At 42.2% G+C, this 21,849-nt stretch overlaps 1 protein-coding gene across 1 annotated transcript in view; it reads left to right on the top strand.

The window, feature by feature from the left end:
- Positions 1–21,150, top strand: part of LOC122797185 (serine-rich adhesin for platelets-like) — an 801,622-nt gene extending 780,472 nt beyond the window's left edge. Inside the window, exon 9 of the mRNA XM_044066008.1 lies at positions 20,964–21,150. Within this exon, the coding sequence (XP_043921943.1) occupies positions 20,964–20,978 (15 nt within the window). The 3' untranslated portion in view covers positions 20,979–21,150. The remainder of the gene's footprint in view (positions 1–20,963) is intronic.
- Positions 21,151–21,849: the final 699 nt, after the last annotated feature.

Below are 21,849 nucleotides of genomic sequence, written 5' to 3' on the forward strand. Positions count from 1 at the left end.
CTGGAAGGTTGCTATCTGTTGCGTGATTGCGTGGGAGGGAGGGTTGGGGTTGGTGTAATCATTATTTCTTTAACTTTGCTCATAAATATCAGAGGTGTGCATAGAAGGTCAGTGTAGTTTGTGTAGGTGTAGTGCGCTGTCTAGGAGCAGGAATACAGTACTGTGGTTGCTACTTTTTTCATTCTCCACAATCAAATAACATGCACATATACAAATGGCTTTTGCTGGTGGGGGTAAGGAAGCACACTGCTTATATACATCTAACATCAGCTGTTGGAAAGATGTTTAGCATTCTATTTATTTGTTCAGTTTCATCCCAGTCTGAAATCAGAGGGCTACACAAAAAGTGACTATGTCTTGAGTGTAGGGGTGAGGAGACATGCTGTATATATGCATAAAGGCAGCAACTTGAAATTTATGACTGCAGCCATTTGTGCCTTCACTTTCATCCTACTCTAACACCAGAGGGTCAGACACAAGGCGTCTTTTTTGTGGGGTGGAGGGAGAGGGGCTGGCACTATTTCAAGCCATGTATCATTGCAATAAGTTTATTGTGAACTGCTATTTAGTCATCTTTGAACATTTAAGCTTTGGACACACAACTTATTCCCTCCTTGAAAGAAAAAAGGTAAGAATGAATTTCTTGTCTTACTCCTGATTTTTGTTGAGGTCCTCTTCGGATTAAATAAAACCTCTAAAATGTACCTCAGAGTATCTATAACATAGCTTCTGAAGGCCTAGCTGTCCCCAGACCCTTGACTTAATTCGGTCATTTCCTCCACAGTAGTTGGCCTGTAGTCTTACCTGATTAGGATGTGTTGAAATAATGCAGGGAAAAACTGAAGAAAAAGATAAAAATGTCAGAAAATGAAGAAAAGCATAATCTGGATGGTGTGGTGAGGTCTGCATGAGGGAAAATCAGATAGGTCACTGGACAGTGTGTGCTAGGATAACAGTGGACAGCAGGGAACCATGAAGGCCTTCTCATGGTAAGTTGCTTCACCTAAGTCTGGCCTTGTGTATAAAGAAAGTGGAGAGTAGTGATGAGTTGCATGTCACCAGAGATACTGTCGTAACAACAAAGAGGGCCTTAAGGTGCCATAAAGCCAAAGGTTGCAGTGTTGTGTTTTTGAAGATTAAAATAAGCCATGGGTTTCCCCTCAAATAACAGAAAAGCTAAAAAGAACAGTAAGTATTCCAATAATAACACACAAAATTGTTTCTGTACATTTGCTTATATAAAGTACTGATTTTTTTTCAAATCTGGCACAGTAATAGTCTTATTAACGAAGCAGATAAACTCAGGTTAGAAAGTTGTTTAGGAATAGGTTTATCATGACTAGTAGGGAAGAAATGCTCAGGTGCACTGACATTTGTAAAGAAAGTACACTTTTATGGAGATGTCAGGTGGGTAATGAATAGTATACCAAGAAAGGCATTGGTGTGTGACTGTTGAGTAAAGAAGAAGAGAAGGTATTAAGCTGTTATGCACCATTAGCACCAAAACTTATACAGGAATACTTTCATGGGGAATACTTGTATGTAAGCTTTGATAAGCTTTAAGGGTAAGCTACTATGAGTGAGAATTTTTAATTAGAGTTTTTGGGGTGAAGGTGTGAATAAGCAGGCACAGGATATGAAAACTGGTAAGGATACCTAGACAGTAGGTGAACTGGTTAGTCTTTTTAATCAGACCTGGGGAATTAAAGACAGCTGTTGATTTTATTTTCTTAAATGGCATTTTGACAGGACTGGAGAGTTGGGGGAAATGTATGCTAGCTAGTAAATTTTGTTTCACTTCTTGAAAAGGCGTTCAAGGATACCTGTATTTAAAACATTCATACACAGTTTGCTATATTAAACAATAGAAATAAATCTGATAGCCAAGTACAGATTCATGAAGATTACTATAATAGAATGTGTTTATGCATGGTCAACCCCCTCCATAAAAAATAATGTTTATGTATGAGGTGCCGATGGTTTGAAAACCACAGAAGGCCTCATGGCTCAGGTTTCAATGTATACAGAACCGGCCACTGATCCTATGTGCATATCAATGACAGTAACAAGAGTTTCATGCAGTGTAGTGAGGAACAGCAGTATTACCAGAGGCAGATATTGCATCAGCACTGTCCTGCACAGCATAATATTCACTGCAAACATCGTCATTAGAAAAAAGTTAGCAAAAATTTCCACCACAGTTGTCATATATAGCCCTACTCAGCTTGGGAGATGAACACTATTAAGTGCTTGAAAAAGGTGGCAAGAACTTTTAAGTGCATCTCCTTAAAGGTCTCCATGGCTAGGCATCTTATGGTCTATGTGGTCACTTGGCAGTGTTATTCCTATGACCCGATGTTCTTATTATTCCATGGCACAGAGGAAGTCATTTAGGTATGTGTGACCTGTTTTGAAATGTTAACATCTGTATGAGAATTCTCTGAAAAGTGTTGCCTGAATAATAAAGGAGTTTGAATAATAAAGGTGCCAGAGACAGAAGGGATATAATGGAGATTCTGTGTGAGCAAGGGTAAGATGCAAAGGTAAGACCTTTCCTATGTCTTACAAATAATTCTTCTGAGCTTTACTGCAGATCTGCCAGTCGTTTAGCATTTCTTTTAAGTCAAGTTTCTCCAAGTTGATAGCTTAAATAATCAAGTTCATAGGATCATAGGATCATAGGAAGTTACTAGGCTATTGGCCCTGAGGCCCATAAAAGCCTAACTAGGAATTTAGCCCATTTTCCAACAAGTCAGCACCCTATGCCACTGTCCAACAGGGACGTAGGTGGAATCCCAGGAGTGTATTTTCTGTTCCCCATCCAGTTATCCAGGTTGCACTTAAAAAGGTGTAATGAGGTACTCCGATTTACATGAAAAGGGAGTCTATTCCACAAAAAGGGGAGTCTCTGGGACACAACTCTGTCCTGCCAACAAGTCCTATTGATGTCACAGACCAGGTTGAGGTCTCGCATGTGGGTTACTCGAGTGGAGCTTTACTTGCGGATGCTACGTTGTAAGGGCAACAATTTTCAGAGCTGCTATCATGGGATGATAGTAGCTTCCACTGCTAAATTATGTATTTTACTGTAATGGTCCTTTCCATTATGATCTGATAGTTTTAGTAATATTTTGTTATTTTAGTAATATTTTGCTAAGAATGTTCTCCTTTATACAGGTACATCAGAATACTGACACTTACTAATAACTAATTTTCTTCCTCGATCTTTTTCTTACCTCTCTTTTATCCATAACCTGTACATACGTAAATACATACCGAGCAATAAAGATTTGTATAAAAAAAAGTACTGATGTTTATGTATTCCAGTATTTTATTAAAAACGATTGGTTCCATTAGGCAGATGGACAGAGCAGTGACTATGCCCCAGACAATACAGGTGTAATCAGCAGTTTGGACTTTAGGGCAGGAAGGAGTGATGTGAGTGGTCACGGTTAACTCCTTCATCCTAGTGAGGGGGGAAGGTGGCCTAATTCATTGTGCTACTGACCCCAGGTAACGCCTGAAGTCCTGAATCAGCAAGAGATGCCACAACAAGACAAGGCACATGTGTTCTGCCTAGATGGATAACAGTGTGTGGGGAGAAGCACATAACATTTCAAAATACTCCACCTGCCTGGATGAGAGCCTAGTTTTGATTGATGCTTAACCCATTATGGCAGCTGCTGTTAGTATGGGGGGACAAAAGTTGATAAGACATTGTGAGAAGATTATATTCAGTCGCAGGAGGAAGGAAAAAGATAAAGTAAAAAAAAAACAATTAGTCAGTGAAAAATACGGAAGGTTATGCCTTCCAGTGGAGAGACTCAACAGGTTTTATATGTGCTGGAGAAATACTGACAGGGTAAAAAGAAGAAAACATCTGGATACTGTAACCCCCTGCCGGGTACATCTAGGTACTGTAACCCCCTGCCAGGTACATCTGGGTACTGTATCCTCCTACCAGGTTAAATCTTGATCTGTGGTGTGAGATGACAGAGGCAAGCTGACTAAATGTTGGAGAAAATATATTTATTATTTATTTGACATTTGTTTACCAGGAAGGTCCAACTGGACTAGTAGTCCATTTTCAGTGGAGGCCCAGGGAGGAAAGCTTCACTACAAATTAACAAGTATAACAATATTTACTAAGTAATAATGTGTAGAATAAACAACGAACAATATACTGGAGTGTATATCTCAAATACAAAACAATACAAACCACAGACTACATACAACAGCCCCAATACCAGCAGCAGGATCATGATATAAACATTTAGACAATCATTTAACAATGACAGTGTTAATAATCTTACATTATGTATAATACTCAGAAATATAGGAGCCACTTGTATTTAATATCAAGGATATGGTTTCCAGAGAAACATATACCGTCTACAATTTATACAAGCTGATGTTAAGCCTTCATCTAGAATATTGTGCTCTGTTGTGGTAGCCATAACAGAAGAAATCTAATTGTATTTGACTACAGTAGAGTCCTTTGAGAGGAAGCAGAACCAGCTAGAATTACTTCATGAAAATCTATATGTAACTCCCACTCTTCTCATTGACAGATGCTGTGTTTCGATGTTGTCCAGTGTCTTTTATTGTAACCCTTTCATCAAAACAGTTGCAAAAGGTCTGCCTTTTCATGCTATCTGTCCCATTAATAGAATTTCTACGGTTACTATAGCTATGTAGAAACAGAATTTTAAAAAGTACCTACCAAGTGCTAGATTTACAACAATGGAAATATATTTGTGATTGGTACATGCTTGTATCCCTTTTGCAAAACCAAATGGTACTATGGTAAAACGTTCTCTTATTATTTACAATAGTTTTCAAGATTTCACTAAAGCAAAAATAATAGATGAAATGTACTGATGGTTTGTACTGCAAAAAAATGCTTTTAGTGTTTACTGCAATGTGGGAAATACCGTTGTGCTATGGCATAATAAGAGCTTTTGTTGGTAGGAGCAGTATAGCTTTTTAAGATAATTTAATGGATGCAGTTTTATTATGGCAAAAAGGAATAGGGTATAATAATTCTTCCACTTTGCATGTCTGAAATTAGTGTCCCAGTATGAAACAGTACATAAAGAACTGTCTAAAATAGCCTTAGCACTCCTCCAGTAAGGACAGTGCTCTCTTCACCCTCCTTCAGATAAATATTCAAACTCTTTGACTGCCATCATTTAAAAAAAAAACGGTCCCTCTCATTTTGTTGTAGATATATATATAATGTAATGAAGTCACACCATTATAGCAATGGAAAACAATAATCAATGATTGTCATTATTCAGCTAAAACAAGCTTTAAGTTCTGGAGAGGGTGACTGATAAACGGATACAGAGAGTAGTATGATGCAAGCTGGGAAATGAGCAGTTTGGATTCAGATCAGGATGCAGCACAACTGACCCAATGTTTGTAGTGAGACAGGTAGTTGAGAAGAAGCTAGAGATGAGAAAAGAGTCCAACTGGGCATTCCTAGACTTGGAGAAAGCATATGACAAGCTCCCAAGAAAGCTGATTTGGGCAGTACTGCAGTGGTTCAAAGTCCAGATTAGTAGAATTAGTGCAGGCTATATACAAGGACCCAATGACTCAAGTATGAACTGCATTCAGTCTCACAGAGGGGATCCTCATTGGGAGTGGGTGTGCACCAGGGTTCAGCTCTGAGCCCGCTGCTGTTCATACTGGTGAAGAACTACATTTGCAAACAGTTCGGAGGAGACAGATCAACAAAGTTGCTGTAATACAGACAATGTGGCATTACAGGTAGACTCTGAACAGGAACTTCACCAAAGGATAGGGGAATGGAAGACAAAACTGAAGGCACATGGGATGAAGCTAAGCACTGATATGAGAGTGGTAATGGCAACAAATGGGGGAAATCAGAAAAAAGCTGAAAACTGAGGTAGAAGGGAAGATAGCGGAACAGGTATATAGCTTCAAGTATCTGGGAGGGTGGTTGAGGAGAAGGGAAGTCTGAATGAAGAGGTCAAAGCTAGAATCAGAGGTGTTGCAGGTAACTGGCATAGAGTCTCAGGTATAGTCTATGAGAGTAGAATGCCAAAGAAGCTGAAAAGTAAGGTGTAGAAGACAGTGGTGCCACCAGTACTATTGTATGGTACAGAAACCTGGGCAGTAAAGGCAGAGCAGTTGAAGAAGCTAGAGCTGATGGAAATGAAGTGCCTGAGAAGGGTGGTAGGATGCACACTGTGGGACAGATGAAGAAATGAGGATATAAGAGCAGAAGTCAAAGTAGCTCCAACTGCAGAAAAAAATCATAGAGAGTAGACTATGGTGGTTCAGACACATCTGCAGAAAAGCAGAAGACAGTCTGGTTAAGAGGTTCTAGGACACACAGGAAGAAGGTAGGAGGAAACAAGGATGTCCAGCAAAGAGGAGGATGGATTGTGTAAGAGAAGACCTGGACAGTCAGGCATGATTATCAAAGAAGGCAGTAGAGTGGCACTGAATCAAGAGAGATGGCAACGGTTAACATGATACTCTGACCCAACATGATACCCTGACCCATGTAGAAAATGTGGAAAAGGGGGCTGATGATGATGATGATGATGATGATGATGATGATGAGCTGTAGCGAATATATATTTATACATGTAGTTGCTATTTCAGAACACTTTTTTACTGAAATGTTGGTATTTAATTTCCATTTTTTTTATACTAGCAGTTACTTATCACTTTCTCAATGAGTCTTCAAAGGTTCCATAGCACACTTGAACAGTGGCTGAGGTCATTCTTTGAAAAAATAGTCCTTTGAGGAACCACTATTTATTTAGCATTTTCATATTTTATTGTCAAGACTTTTTCAGAGTAAAAGAAGAAAAAGCTAAATAAATGGTGGTTTCACTGGTTCCTCAAACGATGTTTCATTTTTTCATTTGGATTTACTTTGACACTCATACTATAAGACTTGGATTTATTTAATTAAACAATGGCCTTTTTAGTACTTAAGACCATCAAAATACCCACACCTTTGCTCAGTAATAAGTGTCACCATGCTGTAAATGTGGAACATGTAAGCAGTAATGTAACAAAGACCATGGACATGTTGTAATCAATAATGCTGAGGAGTATTCCCTTTAATGTGAAATGTCAGTTATTTCTGTTTTCAATATTCAGAGTCTTATTTTTAAATACAGCATTGACTGCGCCTGCTTGCCTTCTTAAGATGAGATAGCAGGCTGTACATAAAATATGATCTGTGTTGTCTGTTCTGTCAATTCCTCAACAGATGGGTTTTATCTGACTTCAGCCACTTTTAGACTACTGGGACCTTAGGTCAGGTTCCTCCCCTTACCCATAATCCCCTCCTGTCCCCAAGGCTACCTCAGATCTCATTTGCCGCTGTTAGTGAACAGACATGATCCACTCAGCTCAGGCTTGCTTCCGCTAAGTTATTTCCTTTTCTTGTTGTGCATGTGGTATTTGGGGGTCTATATCTAAAGCCTGACTCCCAGATGACTGACTTTCAAAATCCTGAGATGAAAATCACGAGTTCAGAAACCTGAACGTCGATTTTTACCAGGGTAAGTAAATACATGGCCAACATGCCCTGTTCTCCAGTGTAGTGTGAACCAGGAATTGGTATATTCAGTTGGGGGGGTGGCGGGCACAGCCCCGCACATTGGGGGGTATGGGGGGCATAGTCCCCCCCCCGCTTAGGTGTGTTTTGTTTACCTCGGCTTGAGTTTTGTTTACAGTTGGCCATGTAGTTATTCTGGTAAAAACTGATGCTCGGGTTTCTGAACTTTTGTGATTTTTGTCTCAGAATTCTGAAAGTCGGTCATCTGGGAGTTGGGCGTTAGAAGTAGATCTGATATTTGGATACTGTTTTCATAGTTGTTAGTATTCTGCTTGTGATAATGTACCGTTCCTCATTTTCTTGATAATTTTCCCCTTACCTATAAACATTCTTTTCAGTGCAAACAATTTTCTTCCATTTGTATTGCACCTTTGGTGTCTTCTCACCCTTTTCTTTCAGGATTTGCTTGCCTGTTGTTTGGTAGTAGATTTTACTATTGTTGGTATTTCTGTGTTGTGTTTACCACTGTTGGTATTTTCAAGCCATAGAAAAATAAAAACTTCTCTGGTAAATCTTCTCTTTATTTTTTAATTGGTTTAATCATGTCTGACAACCCATCACGGTTCTAGAAATGTGTGGCTTGTAACCACTAACTTCCTAATTCAGATGGACACCAAATGTGTGTTTAGCTCCATTTGTATGGCCTTTGGCCACTGGGCTTTTACTTAGCATAGAAACAAGCTACTACTGAAGGGACTTCTCCCTCCTTCTGTGGGAGAATCATCAAAATCTCTTTCTTCACTTTCTGGAGTCTCCTCATCTGGTAAAAAATTCTTGGACAAACCTAGAAGGGAGAAAAGTGACCAGCCCAGGTACACGGGCAAGGAGACAAGTAATTGCTCCCCTGAGCTCTGTCCTTCTTCTCAATCATCCTTAGCTCTGACTGCAAAAAAAGCCCAGATCATTGGATCCTACTCCTCCTTCAGATGTGACAACAGTGCGATCCAGAACCCCACCTTTACTGGAGCCGAGGATTTCACTGAGGCTGATTTCTCCCAGGCCGTATTCCCCCTTTTCTCCAAGAGAGACGAGTACAAAGATCATCAAGACCCCCATCTACATCTTCCTCCCTAAGATCTGTTAGGTCTGCTAGCAGTCTGATAGAAGCAGATGTGGATAGAATGATCAGGATGTTCCTCAGGACTCAAATTGAGCTAGAAGTTCTCCTGTCGGATCCTTGAGCTTTGGTGCTTTGACCCTTTTTAATGTTGCTCCTACCCCAGTCCACCCACCATTTTCAGGGTATGAGGATCTGTGATTTCCTCAACAGTTGTCTGCAACAAATCTCCAGTGACTTCTCTGATCCCCCGGTTCTGTGGTCCTCAGATCTGAAATGATCTCAAAACTGAAACTTCAGTGACGGTTCCAGGGGATGGGATCGACTCTTAAATTGTCGGACCCATCCCTTCCACTCAGGGCTTTGGCTTTAGATAGCTTGGCTCGGGTGTCTGTCTTGGAGTAGAGTCGATCTGGTTTCCTCTGCCATTCAGCTTGGAGGTCTCAGCTCCAACAGGAATGGTCCAAGTTGTCCCTCAGCTTCTGCTTTTGGGGCAATTGAGAAAGCTCTCATCACTGTTGGAGAACAGACTTATCTTTCTGTCTCGGCTTTAGCCACCCCACAGCTGAAAACCCTGGATCTTGATGTTTCACAATGTATCCCATTGGGACAGCTGGTTCCTCTAAGTCTTGAGACATTCCACATACAAGACACCCAAAAGTCTTCTGAATCCTCTCAGGAGCATCCCACCACTGAGATTCCTAGGAATCATTCATGTAAGAGGAGGCACATGGACTCCCTCAGGAGTCCCTCACAGAAGACACTGATTTTGATGAAAGGAAGGGATCCTCCAGATCACCATTTAAAGACATCTCATTCAGGAAGATCTTCAAAGTTTTGAGACAGAAAGGAGGGTGGTCTGCTGAAGCCCCATCCCAAGAGGAATCAGTATTTCTTGAGGCTTTTGGATATGGCATATCTACTTCTTGGATGGTCCCTCCCACTGATGAGATGGTAGAATTGATCTGTCAATGGGCATGGAAAGAACGTGATGTGATGGAACTTATACATGAAAAAAACAGATACATATCTTGTCACTCTGAAAAACAGGCAGTATTAGAGCAAAAACGCAGTGGTGGATGCCATGGTAGTGGCTCAGCCACGTCATAGAGGAAAACTCATCTGTCTATCCCTCTTACTGAGAGTCTAGGGCTTTGAACAGATTTGGGAAGCAAGTCTACAGGCTAGCTTCTTTTGCCTTGAAGTCACTGAATTATTTGGCATATACTACATGGTTTCAGAGAGATTTTGACAAAGCAGCTATTCAAATCTCTCTCTTTGGCTCCATGACTGTAGAAGATAAGAAAACTGTGGACATACATCTGGCCACCATTCAGTCCCTATCAAATGCCTCTATGTGTCTGACATTCAGCACAATTGAGGGCACTTTGAGAACTGCAGGTACAGGCAATGTTATTAGGAGATATGCTTGGATGTACTTATTTTCTTTGTAAATGTCCCTTATGATGGTTCGACTCTTTTCAGACCCAAGGTTAAAGACACACTCTCCAAAAGTCAACAGGATAAGAAAACCTGTTCTCCATAGGAATATGGCATTTTACTCCCCAGAGGAACTTCTCTAGAAAAAAGAAAGGGGGCAAGAAAAGTACAGTTTTGTACCTACCATAAATGTAGATGTTTGAGTGTTCACACAGCTAAAGTCATTACACTTGGGTTATCCTGCCATCAGGCAGTCCCGCAGTCGGCCAGAGTTCCAAAGTCTTGGTCCGGCATCGGTTGCTGTCGCTTCTTCCCTGACGTCAGTGCGCCAGGGGTATATAAGATGCATCCGACGCCATTTTCTTCAGTTTTTCTTGCCCCAGATGTCAGGTGCCCCCAAGTAGGTATGCAATACATATTGGTAAAAAAAAAAATATATATATATAAAATAAAAACAATACCTTCAGTTACAAGTAAATACACCACAAAGGTTGTATAGGATAGAAAGGTATAGATAAGTCCAGCTAGGACAGAGGGGATGGAGGGAGGGTAACCTGGACTGCAGCAGTGTGAACACTCGAACATCTACATTTATGGTAGGTACAAAACTGTACTATGTTCATCATGTTACACTGCTGCAGTCATTACACTTGGGTAGAATCCCAAAGCTAAGGTTGGTCTATAAAGAGTTAGGACTGGCTATGAGGCCCTGCAAGAACTGCAGTGGCAAATCCTGCTCTGGATTTAGAGTAAAGAGAAAAGTGGTAATGCTTGGTAAAGGTGTGCACTGAACTCCAAGTTGCAGCCTCCAAAATTTCCTTGGTAGATACTCCTCTGAGAAAGGCTGTTGAAGTGGCTGTTGTCCTGGTGGAATGTGGCCTAATGTTATCAGGGACTGATTTTCCATGCTGTGTGTAGCAGTAACGAATACAGTGTCCTATCCATTTGGAGATAGTCTGCTTTGAGATAGCCTTGCCCTGTGATCCTGCAGCATATGCTACAAACAATTGCTCAGTTTTCCTGAAAGCTTTTGTTTTGTCCAAGTAGAAGCGTAGCTGCCTCTGTATGTCCAAAGAGTGCAGAAGTTTCTCCTCTTTATTCTGGGGGTTTGGATAAAAAGTTGTCAAATGGATGGTTTGGTTAAGAGCCAGACTAGATACCACTTTTGGCATAAAGGTAGGGTTTGTCCTTAAAGAAACCCTGTCCTGATGGAAAATTATAAAAGGTTCCACTGCCATTAATGCCTGTAGCTCTGAGACTCTTCGTGCTGAAGTTACTGCCAGGAGAAGAGCTGTTTTCCATGATAAAAATTTTAGATCGGCTGTATTGGCTGGCTCAAAAGGTGGCAGGGTCAGTTTTTCCAAAACAAAATTGAGGTCCCAAGTTGGTGTTGGTGCTCTCCGGGGGTGGTCTTATGTTTTTAGCCCCCCTGAGGTACTGCTTTAGCAAGGGATGAGAGAATAAAGGAGGATCCGTGTTGTAAGGTGCTGAAATGTCAGAGGCGTGGATCTTAACTGATGAGAAGGATAGGCCTTTGTCCAGCATCTCAGTTAAGTATTGTAAAATCTGAGGAATGTTTGGGACAAGAGGGTCAAGGCTTTGAGCCTGGTTCCAGGCGCAGAATCTCTTCCATTTTTCTGAGTAAGCTTTCTTGGTGCTAGGCCTCCTGGCCTCCAAAATGACATCCATAACAGCTTTAGAGAGAGGTGTTGCCTGTTTGACTAATGTATCTGCCATGCAGCCAGGTTTAGGGTTTTGAGCTGACCGTGCAGGATCTGATTGTTTTGTTGAGTCAGAAGGTGTGGAATTTGAGGCAAAATCCATGGTGGGTCTTGAGTTAAGATCTTTAAGATTGGGTACCAGTGCTGGCGTGGCCAGTCTGGAGCAATCAGGATCATCTGTGTTTTTTCTTGTCTGGCTTTTAGGAGTACCTTTGAAAGGAGAGGCAGTGGTGGGAAGGCATAAACTTTTAGGTTTTTCCAGCTGAATGAGAGAGCATCCACTTTCCATGCTTGTGTGTGATAAGTCCTTGTGCAGAATTTTTGTAGTTGGCAATTCAGTGGGGAGGCAAAAAGATCTATGTCTGGGCATCCCCATTTTTGCGTTACCATGCTGAAGATTTGTGGATTCAATTTCCATTCGTGAGGGTCCATGATATTTCTGCTTAGATCGTCTGCCAGAGTATTTTTCTTTCCTGGCAGGAATTGTGCTTGCAGATGAACTTGGTACATTAGAGCTGTGTTCCAGAAGGTCATGGCTTGCCTGCATAGGGGATAAGAATGAGTGCCCCCTTGCTTGTTTATGTACCACATTACTGTGGTGTTGTCTGTCTTTAATAATAATTGTCCTGGATGCAGAAGGTCCTTGAAAGCTGTTAGGGCATTTTGAACAGCCAACATCTCTTTTTGACTGATGTGAAGATGCATTTGATCTGTGGTCCACTTGCCCTGAATGCATTTTCCTGCCATGTGTGCTCCCCAGGCGTAATCCGAAGCATCTGTTGTTAGAGTCTGCCTGGCTGTGGGTAGAGTAAAAGGCTGACCCTTGTTTAGGTGACATGCCTGTGCCCACCATCAAAACTCCTGTTGTAGGCAGGGGATCATTGGTATTGCTGCTTCTAAACTGTGAGAGTGTTGAGTCCAAACACTTTTTAGGTACCATTGTAATTTCCTCATACAATCTGGCATATGGTATTAGTAGTATGCAGGATGCCCTGAATCCCAGGGCCTGCAGAATATTTCTTTCAGGGAGATGGGACTGTTTTGCCAGTAATTGAAAATATTGAGTTAGTTGAACTTGTTTGTCTGGCGTGAGATAAGCCATCTGGGTCATTGTATTTAAGCTGGCACCCAGGAATATAATCTGTTGTGAGGGCAGTAGTTTTGACTTCTTTTCATTTACTGTGTACCCTAGAGAATTCAGCAACCTTTTTACAAATGCCAGATGCTTTAGAAGAATGTCCTGTGTCTCTGCTTGAATGAGGCAGTCGTCCAGGTATGGATATATCTGAATTCCTTTTTGTCTGCAAAATGCAATTACTGGTGCCAGTAGATAAGCCAATGGGCAGTGCAGAGAATTGGTAGTGCATTGTACCAGCTTTGAATCTGAGGTATCTTCTGCAATTTTGTCTGATAGTGACATGCAGGTATGTCTCTTTGAGGTCCAGAGTAACAAGCCAAGCCTTCTTGCCCAGCATGGGAAGAAGCTACTGTAGTGTTAACATTTTGAATTTTGGAATATTCAGGTAAGTATTTAGAGTTGAAAGGTCTAGTATGGGTCTCCAGGCCTTGTCCTTCCTGGGGACCAGGAAGAGTCTTGAGTAAAATCCTTGTCCTTGTTCCTGTTGTGGTACTTTTCGAATAGCTCTCACGTCCATGAGGGCTGAAATTTGTTTTTGTGCCTCTGCCCATTGATTTTGTGGCAGGTCTGGCATTTCTTTAAGCCTTGGTAAAGTGTGAAAGTGGAACCTGTAACCTTGAGACACAATATTCAGAACCCATTTGTCTTGGATGATTGTTTGCCAGTTTTGAGAAAAAAGTGCTAGTTTTCCCCCTAAGGGGGCTGCCAAAAGGGAAGTGCTTGGCGTACGAAGGGAGAAGTCATTGGGACTGTTTCCTGTAAGGTTGAGACTTGTCCTCACCTCCTTTTGGGGTTGAGGTGCCCCACTGTCATTGTCTGTTAGAGCCTTGGGGTTGAGATCTGCCTCTTGGGCGTCTGTATCTGCCTCTCTGTGGCCTGTCTGACACTGGAAAGGACCAATTCTTTGTTGGCCAATTTCTGCTAAATCGAGGTGGCTATACCTGTAAGAAATCTTTGACTGTTTGCATAGATTTAGCTTTATCCTCCATGTTCTTTAACACCTCTTCTGCCTTAACACCAAACAAGGTATCATGCTGTAAAGGAGCATCCAATAATTTTGCCTTAACATGATCAGGTAAACTCTGTTCTTTTAACCAAGCATGCCTTCGAATCACAGAACCTGTAAATGCGGCTCTACAAGAGGCCTCTAAAGAATCAAAACCACATTGCAGAGTATGTTTTCCCACCTGTTCAACTGCATGCAATAAATCCTGCATTTCTTTACAGTTAGGAGCTTCAGAGCTTGCAAGCATTTTCTGTTTTAACTGAGCCATTAAATATTGTTGGTACTTAAGCATGTGAAACTGGCAATTTAAAGCCCTTACTGCTAAAGTTGCAGAAGTGTAAACTTTCTTCCCCCATCTATCCAATGCTCTAGAATCTCTGTCAGAGGGTACTGGATTTTTTGCAATGGGAGCCTTAACCCCTTTTGGACCCTGGGAAATGAATCAAACACATAAACACACAAAGACATACTCGGAGGCTCTGAGTAAAAATTTACCTAAACAGCAGAGGCCTCCAAAGCAGACACCCAAACAACTGCTACCTCAAGACACCCCACAAGCAACACATAAACCACAAAAGCAGTGTGCAATGCAGTCACAGCCCTTAAGGCCAAATACAACACCAAACATACTTGTCATAGGTGACTCCATAGTCAGACACACTGACATCCCACTCACCAGGCTGAACAAGGAGAGGGTCACAGTAAGCTGCCTATCGGGCACTAGAATCCGCCACATAACATAAGCACTCGGGTCACTCCACGGCAAGTACAAATATGACACAGTCATTGTCCATGCTGGTGTGAACGACCTGAGACGAACCTCCCTGGACTACATGAAAAGAGACATAGAGGAGCTCTCTGATTATGTAGCCCAGGCAGGTATGACCCTAACCCTGAGCAGTATCCTTCCTTCACCAAGAATGATGCCACAATATAGAGACAAGATGATCAGCTTTAACAATTGGCTTAATGTCTGGTGTCATTCAAAGGGGATCCAGTGTCTGTCTGCCTGGGATGACATGCTTGACAAGCCACGCTGCTTCGCAAGGGACGGCTTGCACCTGTCACCCCTGGGATTCCGGATATTGGCTAAGGCTCTTGCCAGCCCATAGTGCCTTTTTAGGCAAGGCTCAAATTCTAAACCTACCACCCTAGAAAACAAAAATGGGAAGAAACTGAGGGTAATGCTGCTCAATGCCAGAAGTCTAAATCTCAAAATGCACGCACTCGAGGCCCTTCTCAGTATGGAGAACATCGATGTCTGTGCTGTAATTGAAACCTGGTTCAAGGCTCCTGAGAGCACCCCGGCACTATTAGGTTTTACCTCATATCATGCGTTCCGCCCCAAAACCCAGAGCACACCACAAAAGGAGGGGGTGTGTCCATATTCATAAAGGATACCCACACCTCCAGGTTGGTGGCACCGCATCGAAGCTTCGGAAACCATCCAGGTGCAACTAACCATAGGCAAAACTGCTCTACAAATTGTAGCATGCTACAGGCCACCCTCTCAAACTCAGGAACCCCACACAGCCTTCCTGAAGACACTGGAGGGTATAAATGTATCTCCAAACACCATCATATTGGGTGACTTCAACTACCCGAATATAGACTGGGAACATTACTCAAGCCCTAACTTTCTAGCCCAACGGTTCCTGGAGTTCATAAATTCAAATGCCATGGAACAGCTAGTCACTGTTCCCACAAGAAGAGAAAATATACTAGATCTCATTGTCACAAACATGGGGACAAAATGCTGCACACCGGAAGTATATCCCTCATTGGTGAGATCTGATCATAAACTAATCTCACTGGAAATCCACATCCCGCCCCCACCCCAAACAAAAAAGACCATAGTGAAGAACTTCTCTAAAGCAAACTTCACACTACTCAAGACTGGTGTAGTATCCTTCAAGGCCCCTGAGCCAGAGGAAACCACAACCCAAGCTGCAGAAGCCCTTACAAATGCCTTCTATGAACACCTCCAGGACTGCATGGATCAGGCAATCCCAAATAAAACCAAGACTCTTTCCACAAAGGGCAAACGTCCAGTCTGGTGGACCCCAGCCATTAACAAACTTTACAATAAGAGGAGAAAGCTATTACATGATAGAACAAAATCCATAAAAGGGAAGTCACCCCTGATCATTATTAGTAAAAAATACGAGCACTCATAAAATCAACTAAGGCCAATTTTGAGAGAAAATTGCCATGGATTCAAAGGACAATCATAAGGCCTTTTTCAGCTATGTTAGGAACCTGGGTGGAAACTCCCAGATATGCTCAGAATTAGTCCAAAATGATACAAAAATCACTGAACCCACAGACATTGCCAACATACTGGCAGACAGGTTCAGTGCAAACTTCACCCCTCTCCCCTAAAGGAGAGATAACTATCCCAGCCGAGTGTAGCCTCCCGGACATCTCAAATGCGCAGGTGAAAGCTGCTCTCTCTAAAGCTAAAAACACAGCATCAATGGGACCGGATGGTGTCCCCGGCTGTGTGCTACATGAGCTAAATGAGGAATTAACCCCGCACATAAGGCAGCTGTTTAATCTCAGCCTTACCACAGGATACGTGCCCAAGGAGTGGCATACGGCAACTGTGGTCCCACTCCACAAAGGCGGCGCCTCACGGACCCTGGTAATTACCGCCCATAAGCTTAACAAGTCTAGTCTGCAAAGCTATGGAGAGGATCATAATGGAGCTCATAAACAAAGATATAGGGGACTTGCAGACATTGGACCCGACCCAGTTTGGCTTTGTCAAGGGAAGATCATGCCTTTTGAACTTGGTCGACTTCTTGAAACAGTCACCAAGGCCATTGATGAGGGAAGGCAGTCCATACAGCCTACCTTGACCTTGCAAAGGCTTTCGACACAATACCCCACTCGGGTATTGTAGAAAAACTTACCAGCTTAAATGTAAACCCATATGTCACAAGATGGGTTGCAAACTGGCTTAAGGACAGAACCCACAGGGTTAGAGTTGCTGGCGCTGTGTCAGACTCCAAGCCGGTTACAAGTGGTGTCCCACAGGGCTCGGTCCTTGGCCCCCTATTGTTTGGCATCTACTTCTCAGAAGTACAGGCCAGCATGGGAGGACTTTGGCTGACAAAGTTTGCAGACAACTGCAAACTGGGCGCCATAGTGGAAAGTGCATCGGACACGGATATCCTTCAGAAGGGACTCACGGAAACAGATAGCTGGTGCCAGAGTCATGGCCTGAAGTTAAACGCCAAAAAATGTATAGTCATACCCTTCGGGAAAAACAAGGTAACCCCAAGCTACCATATAGGTGGCAATCCACTAAGCACAGAAGAGGTTATCAGGGACCTGGGGACCCAGGTTGACAGTGGCCTTTCTTTTGACACTCACATTGCTAAAGTGGTTAGAAAGACCTTCTACATTGCCCACCTGATCATGAAGGGATTCACATCCAGATCTAGTGAGGTCATTGTTCCCTGTACTCTTCACTTATCAGACCAATGATCGAGTACAATGCCCCATTCGGGATGTATCTCACCAGACATCTGCAGCAATTGGAGAGACCCCAAAAGTTCCTCACCAAAAGGATAAAGGGACTCCAAAATCTGTCATATGCTGCCAGATTGAAGAAACTCCAGCTCTATTCAGTCGCATACCGTCTGCTCAGAGGTGACATGTGCCTGACATACAAGGCCATGTCCAACCCGGAATTAATGGACATGCTCCACCTCAAAAAATCCAAATCCACCAAAACCACTAGAGCAAGCGACTTAAACCTTAGCACGGATATAAATAGGACGTGCTGGAGGGATAGATTTATCACTCAGAGACTCCCTATGCTGTGGAATAAAATCCCGGTCCATGTGAGGCAGAGCACCTCGCTGACTCTGTTCAAGAGAAATCTAGACCCGTGGATGGGAGATCGTAGGTTTACCCCGGGAATCATCTCTGTGGCACTGCTGGACAGAGGCACAACAAACTAATGGGCACAGTATTTTTTCATATAAGGGGTGGCGTAAGCCACAAAAATTTGGGCTAGGCTTATAAATGCCTTAGGGCAGATAGCCTAGTATAAACCTATGAACCTATGAAATAGTTTCTGGATCAGCAGAAGGGTTTTTATAAAGAAACTTGTGAGAGTTAGGGACTCTATAATACCTATCTGGCTTGGCTGGTGCAGGGGGCAAAGAATCAGGAGATAAGCTGGATTCAGAGAACACATCATCCACAATATCTAGCACAGGCGGAATAGCCAGGGGCCTGTGCTGAGGCAATAAAAGGAAATCCCTGAGCTTTTTCTTGGATTCTGAATAATCCTGACTTTCCCAATGGAAATGCTCCCTCATGGTATGTAAAGTTTCCCCAAAAGAATAATCCTCAGGAGGAGAGGCTGAAGGGATAGATTCTTCAGCATCGGAGTCCTCATAGGGGGGGTAGAGAGTATCCCTGGTCTGAAGAGGAATCAGAGGAAATGGAAACCTCATCAGAGGAATCATAGTCTGTATCCTGCCTAGGCCTTTTCTCAGGAGGGGGATGGGAACCCCTGATTAGAGTAATGAGGTCTTCGTCCATTTTAAGCATCTGTTTCTTAGGCATGGAGGACTGTCCAGGAGAATGCTGTACTTGCTTCTTTGTCTTTAATGGTGTTTTTGTCTTGGCTGTTGTTTTAATGGTAAGTTGTGAAGGTCTGAAAACACCCTCAGAAGCCGATGCCTGCTCATCGGCTCTGGACCCATCTGAGGGATTAGTTTCCGTAGGCCCAATACCTTGAGTTTCCAGAGGCCTAGTTGCCTCCTCGTGGGAGTCGGAGGTGGCCTGTGGCTCTGAGGTAGCAGGTGTCAGGGGCTGCGAAAGCGCCTCACTGAGAACCGGCGAACCAGCGACTGGCCTAGAAGAGGTTTCATCGGTTTTGGACCTCAGATGCCTGTCTTTATCCTTGTCTTTGCGTTTTTTCAGAATTGCGGTCGTCGGTTGATCCGACGGCATAGTATAATTGAACCTTCGGCCAAAGTAGTGCAAAGCAAAATCAAAACGTCGTTTTATAGTGCGTTTGTTAAATCTAGCACAAAACTGACAATTACTGACATCGTGATCAGGGCCTAGGCATGGAATACAGTAAGAGTGGAAGTCCTTATGAGGTATTTGCTTCCCACAAGAAATACAATTATTAACTTTTTCTGACATCGGTCTGGGGCAAAAAAAAAGTTTCCCCAATGGGGTACTTAGCTTTATTGAAGACTTCGGATCTGAAATTTGACTTCGAAAATCTCAGGAGTCGGCCGACCGGCACTTGCGAACTGCTTCTGCTTTGGGGACCGTGCGGCAAGAAAGACTGAAGAAAATGGCGTCAGATGCATCTTATATACCCCTGGCGCACTGACGTCAGGGAAGAAGTGACAGCAACCAACGCCGGACCAAGACTTTGGAACTCTGGCTGACTGTGGGACCGCCTGATGGCAGGATAACCCAAGTGTAATGACTGCAGCAGTGTAACACGATGAACATCTATGGTTCCAGAAGTCTATGGGTTCTCCCTGGACATGTCTTGAGATAGACCCCCTCCCATGGCACAGAAGGAATTCTAATTGTGAATATTGCCCTTGAGGCAGAGGAGGCCCACAAAATCAAGGCTTCAGCATCCCTTCTCCAAGAGGTCTTTTCAGCACTCCTGAATGGTTGCTCCTGGCCTAACATTTGCACCTTCATTTCCCATTATAAGCTGGATTTGCTATCCAGAAATAAGGTGGCTTTTGGTTCAGTCATCCTCCAGAATATCTTTCCATGAGACCACCTTGAGAACTAAGTAGCTGGGGATTCTGTCTCATCTGTGGGGGAATGGATGAAACAGACAATATCAGATATGAAACTGATGTACTTACCATAACAATATACAGTATCTGTGTTGTCTGCTTCTGTCCTTCCTCTACTTTGTACCCTCCATTACTCTTCCATTTCATGGAAGACTAAAGGCAATGCGCCTCTGATATGACAATATGACTTGCCCATGAACAAGATATTGTTCTCTTAAAGTTACAGAATAGACCTCTATCTCAAACATCCTTTTTATATCCTGGACTAGATTTTCTTTTCCTTCAGTATTTTCAGCTATGGTTGTGCATAGGGTTGCAGCCAAACTTGATCTAAGTTAATCTTAGGGACAAGAAGGGATTGTGGGTAAGGAGAGGAGCCCAAGCTAAGATTCCCGAAGTCTTCTGTCATAGCTATTTCTTTTGTGTTTATTTGAAATTGTTTGCTGGTGTCAAAATACTTTGGATTATTATATAATTTATAATGTGTTATAGTTTTTGTATAACTAGTATGAATCACTTTTTGTAACATACTTAGTTCTGGAGCTTTTCTCCCCAGGACTCCATTGAAAACGGGTTATTTGACCCAATGGACTATCCTGGTAAACCAACTGCAATAAATAAATAAATAAATTAAAGCGGCCAAATTCAGATCTGAGATTAGATCCAAAACCCATCTGTTGAGAAAGGATGGAAACAGACAAACACAGATCTATTGTTATGGTAAGTCCATGGCTTTCACTTTTTAATCATTGTATTTTACTTAGTCATTCAGCTCTGAGATGATAAGAATGTACAGTAAACTCAGTTAACCGAAACCCATGGGGAATGGTAGATGCCGAATAACTAGTTTCTGGTTGCTTGAGAGTTACTATTAAAAACAGGCCTGACTAATACTCTACCCTATACTATTTGTTTGGTTTGACTTGTTCTTAGGTTGGGGAGAGAGAGAATTTATTCCTATCTTCCTTTTTAAAACTCTATAAACCTTAAGGTATGTTTCTTCTGCGGGGGGGGGGGGGGGTACAGGAAGTGCAACACATGAAAATTGTAAAATATTTCTTCGATTTTTTTTTTCTGGTTGTTTGACTTCCGGTAAACTGAGAGTTTACTGTATCATTTTCTCATAAAATTAGAAGAGGCACTGTGTTTTGAAATTATTTAAAATGCATTAATGTTTTTTTTTTTTTCTTACAGGAACTGACAATGTAGAAGACCATGCAGGAAGAAACAGAAAATAATTCTCTATATACTGTATCTTAAGAGTGATATTTATTATTACATGAGCCAGATGATATAGGACTTACATTTTAAAAGTATTAAAACTAGTTTGCCTATCTACCCTTAAAATTGCTAAATAAAGCTGCCTGTTATATTCACCAAATTATGTCTTTATAGTGGTCTTTTAACTATTTTGTCTGAGCATCAAACTAAGTGTTGGCAGGCACTTGCAGCTTTACCAATGCCTTTCTGTTCTCTGCACTCTGATTTGTCTTTGTTACATTTCACTGAGAACAGAGCACAGCTATCTTGAACTGCAGACTGAGAGAGAAATGCAGCAGATTCTTTGCCCTGCAGCATCTGTACCCTAGCAGATATGAAATCAAAAATTGTACAGTATTCAGGAACCTAGAGCAAAAATGGTACAACTTCCTTCACCTCTGCCTCTGCAGTCTTCACACTTGGCTATAAGTCATTTTCAGAATTCTTAAGGTGTTGAATGCCACTCCCTCCTGTGAACCTGCAGTTGGATGTATTAGCTGCCGGTTGTGACCCTAAGGGACAGTGGCTGTCACATCTTAGGTGGGGAGCAACAGACTACATTTTGAGGCCAAATACTAGAGTCAAAGTATCCATTGCGATCTTCTTTTTAACATAGACAGGATGCTCACTGAATAAATGTTACAATATTTTCCTACAGTGGACAAGTAAGTACACAGTTTTCAATTTACCATTTTAGCTGTACTGTGAATTGTAGCTCATCCTTGTACGACAGTTTTCATAGATCTTCTAAGAAGATTTGGAGATTAGAAGAATAAAAATATCTGGCATTATTTCTCAGACTAAGCCTTGTCTTATCCTT

The sequence above is a fragment of the Protopterus annectens genome, chromosome 3.part0 (assembly GCF_019279795.1).
Source record: "Protopterus annectens isolate FY-2018-M chromosome 3.part0, PAN1.0, whole genome shotgun sequence".
NCBI lineage: Eukaryota > Metazoa > Chordata > Ceratodontiformes > Protopteridae > Protopterus > Protopterus annectens.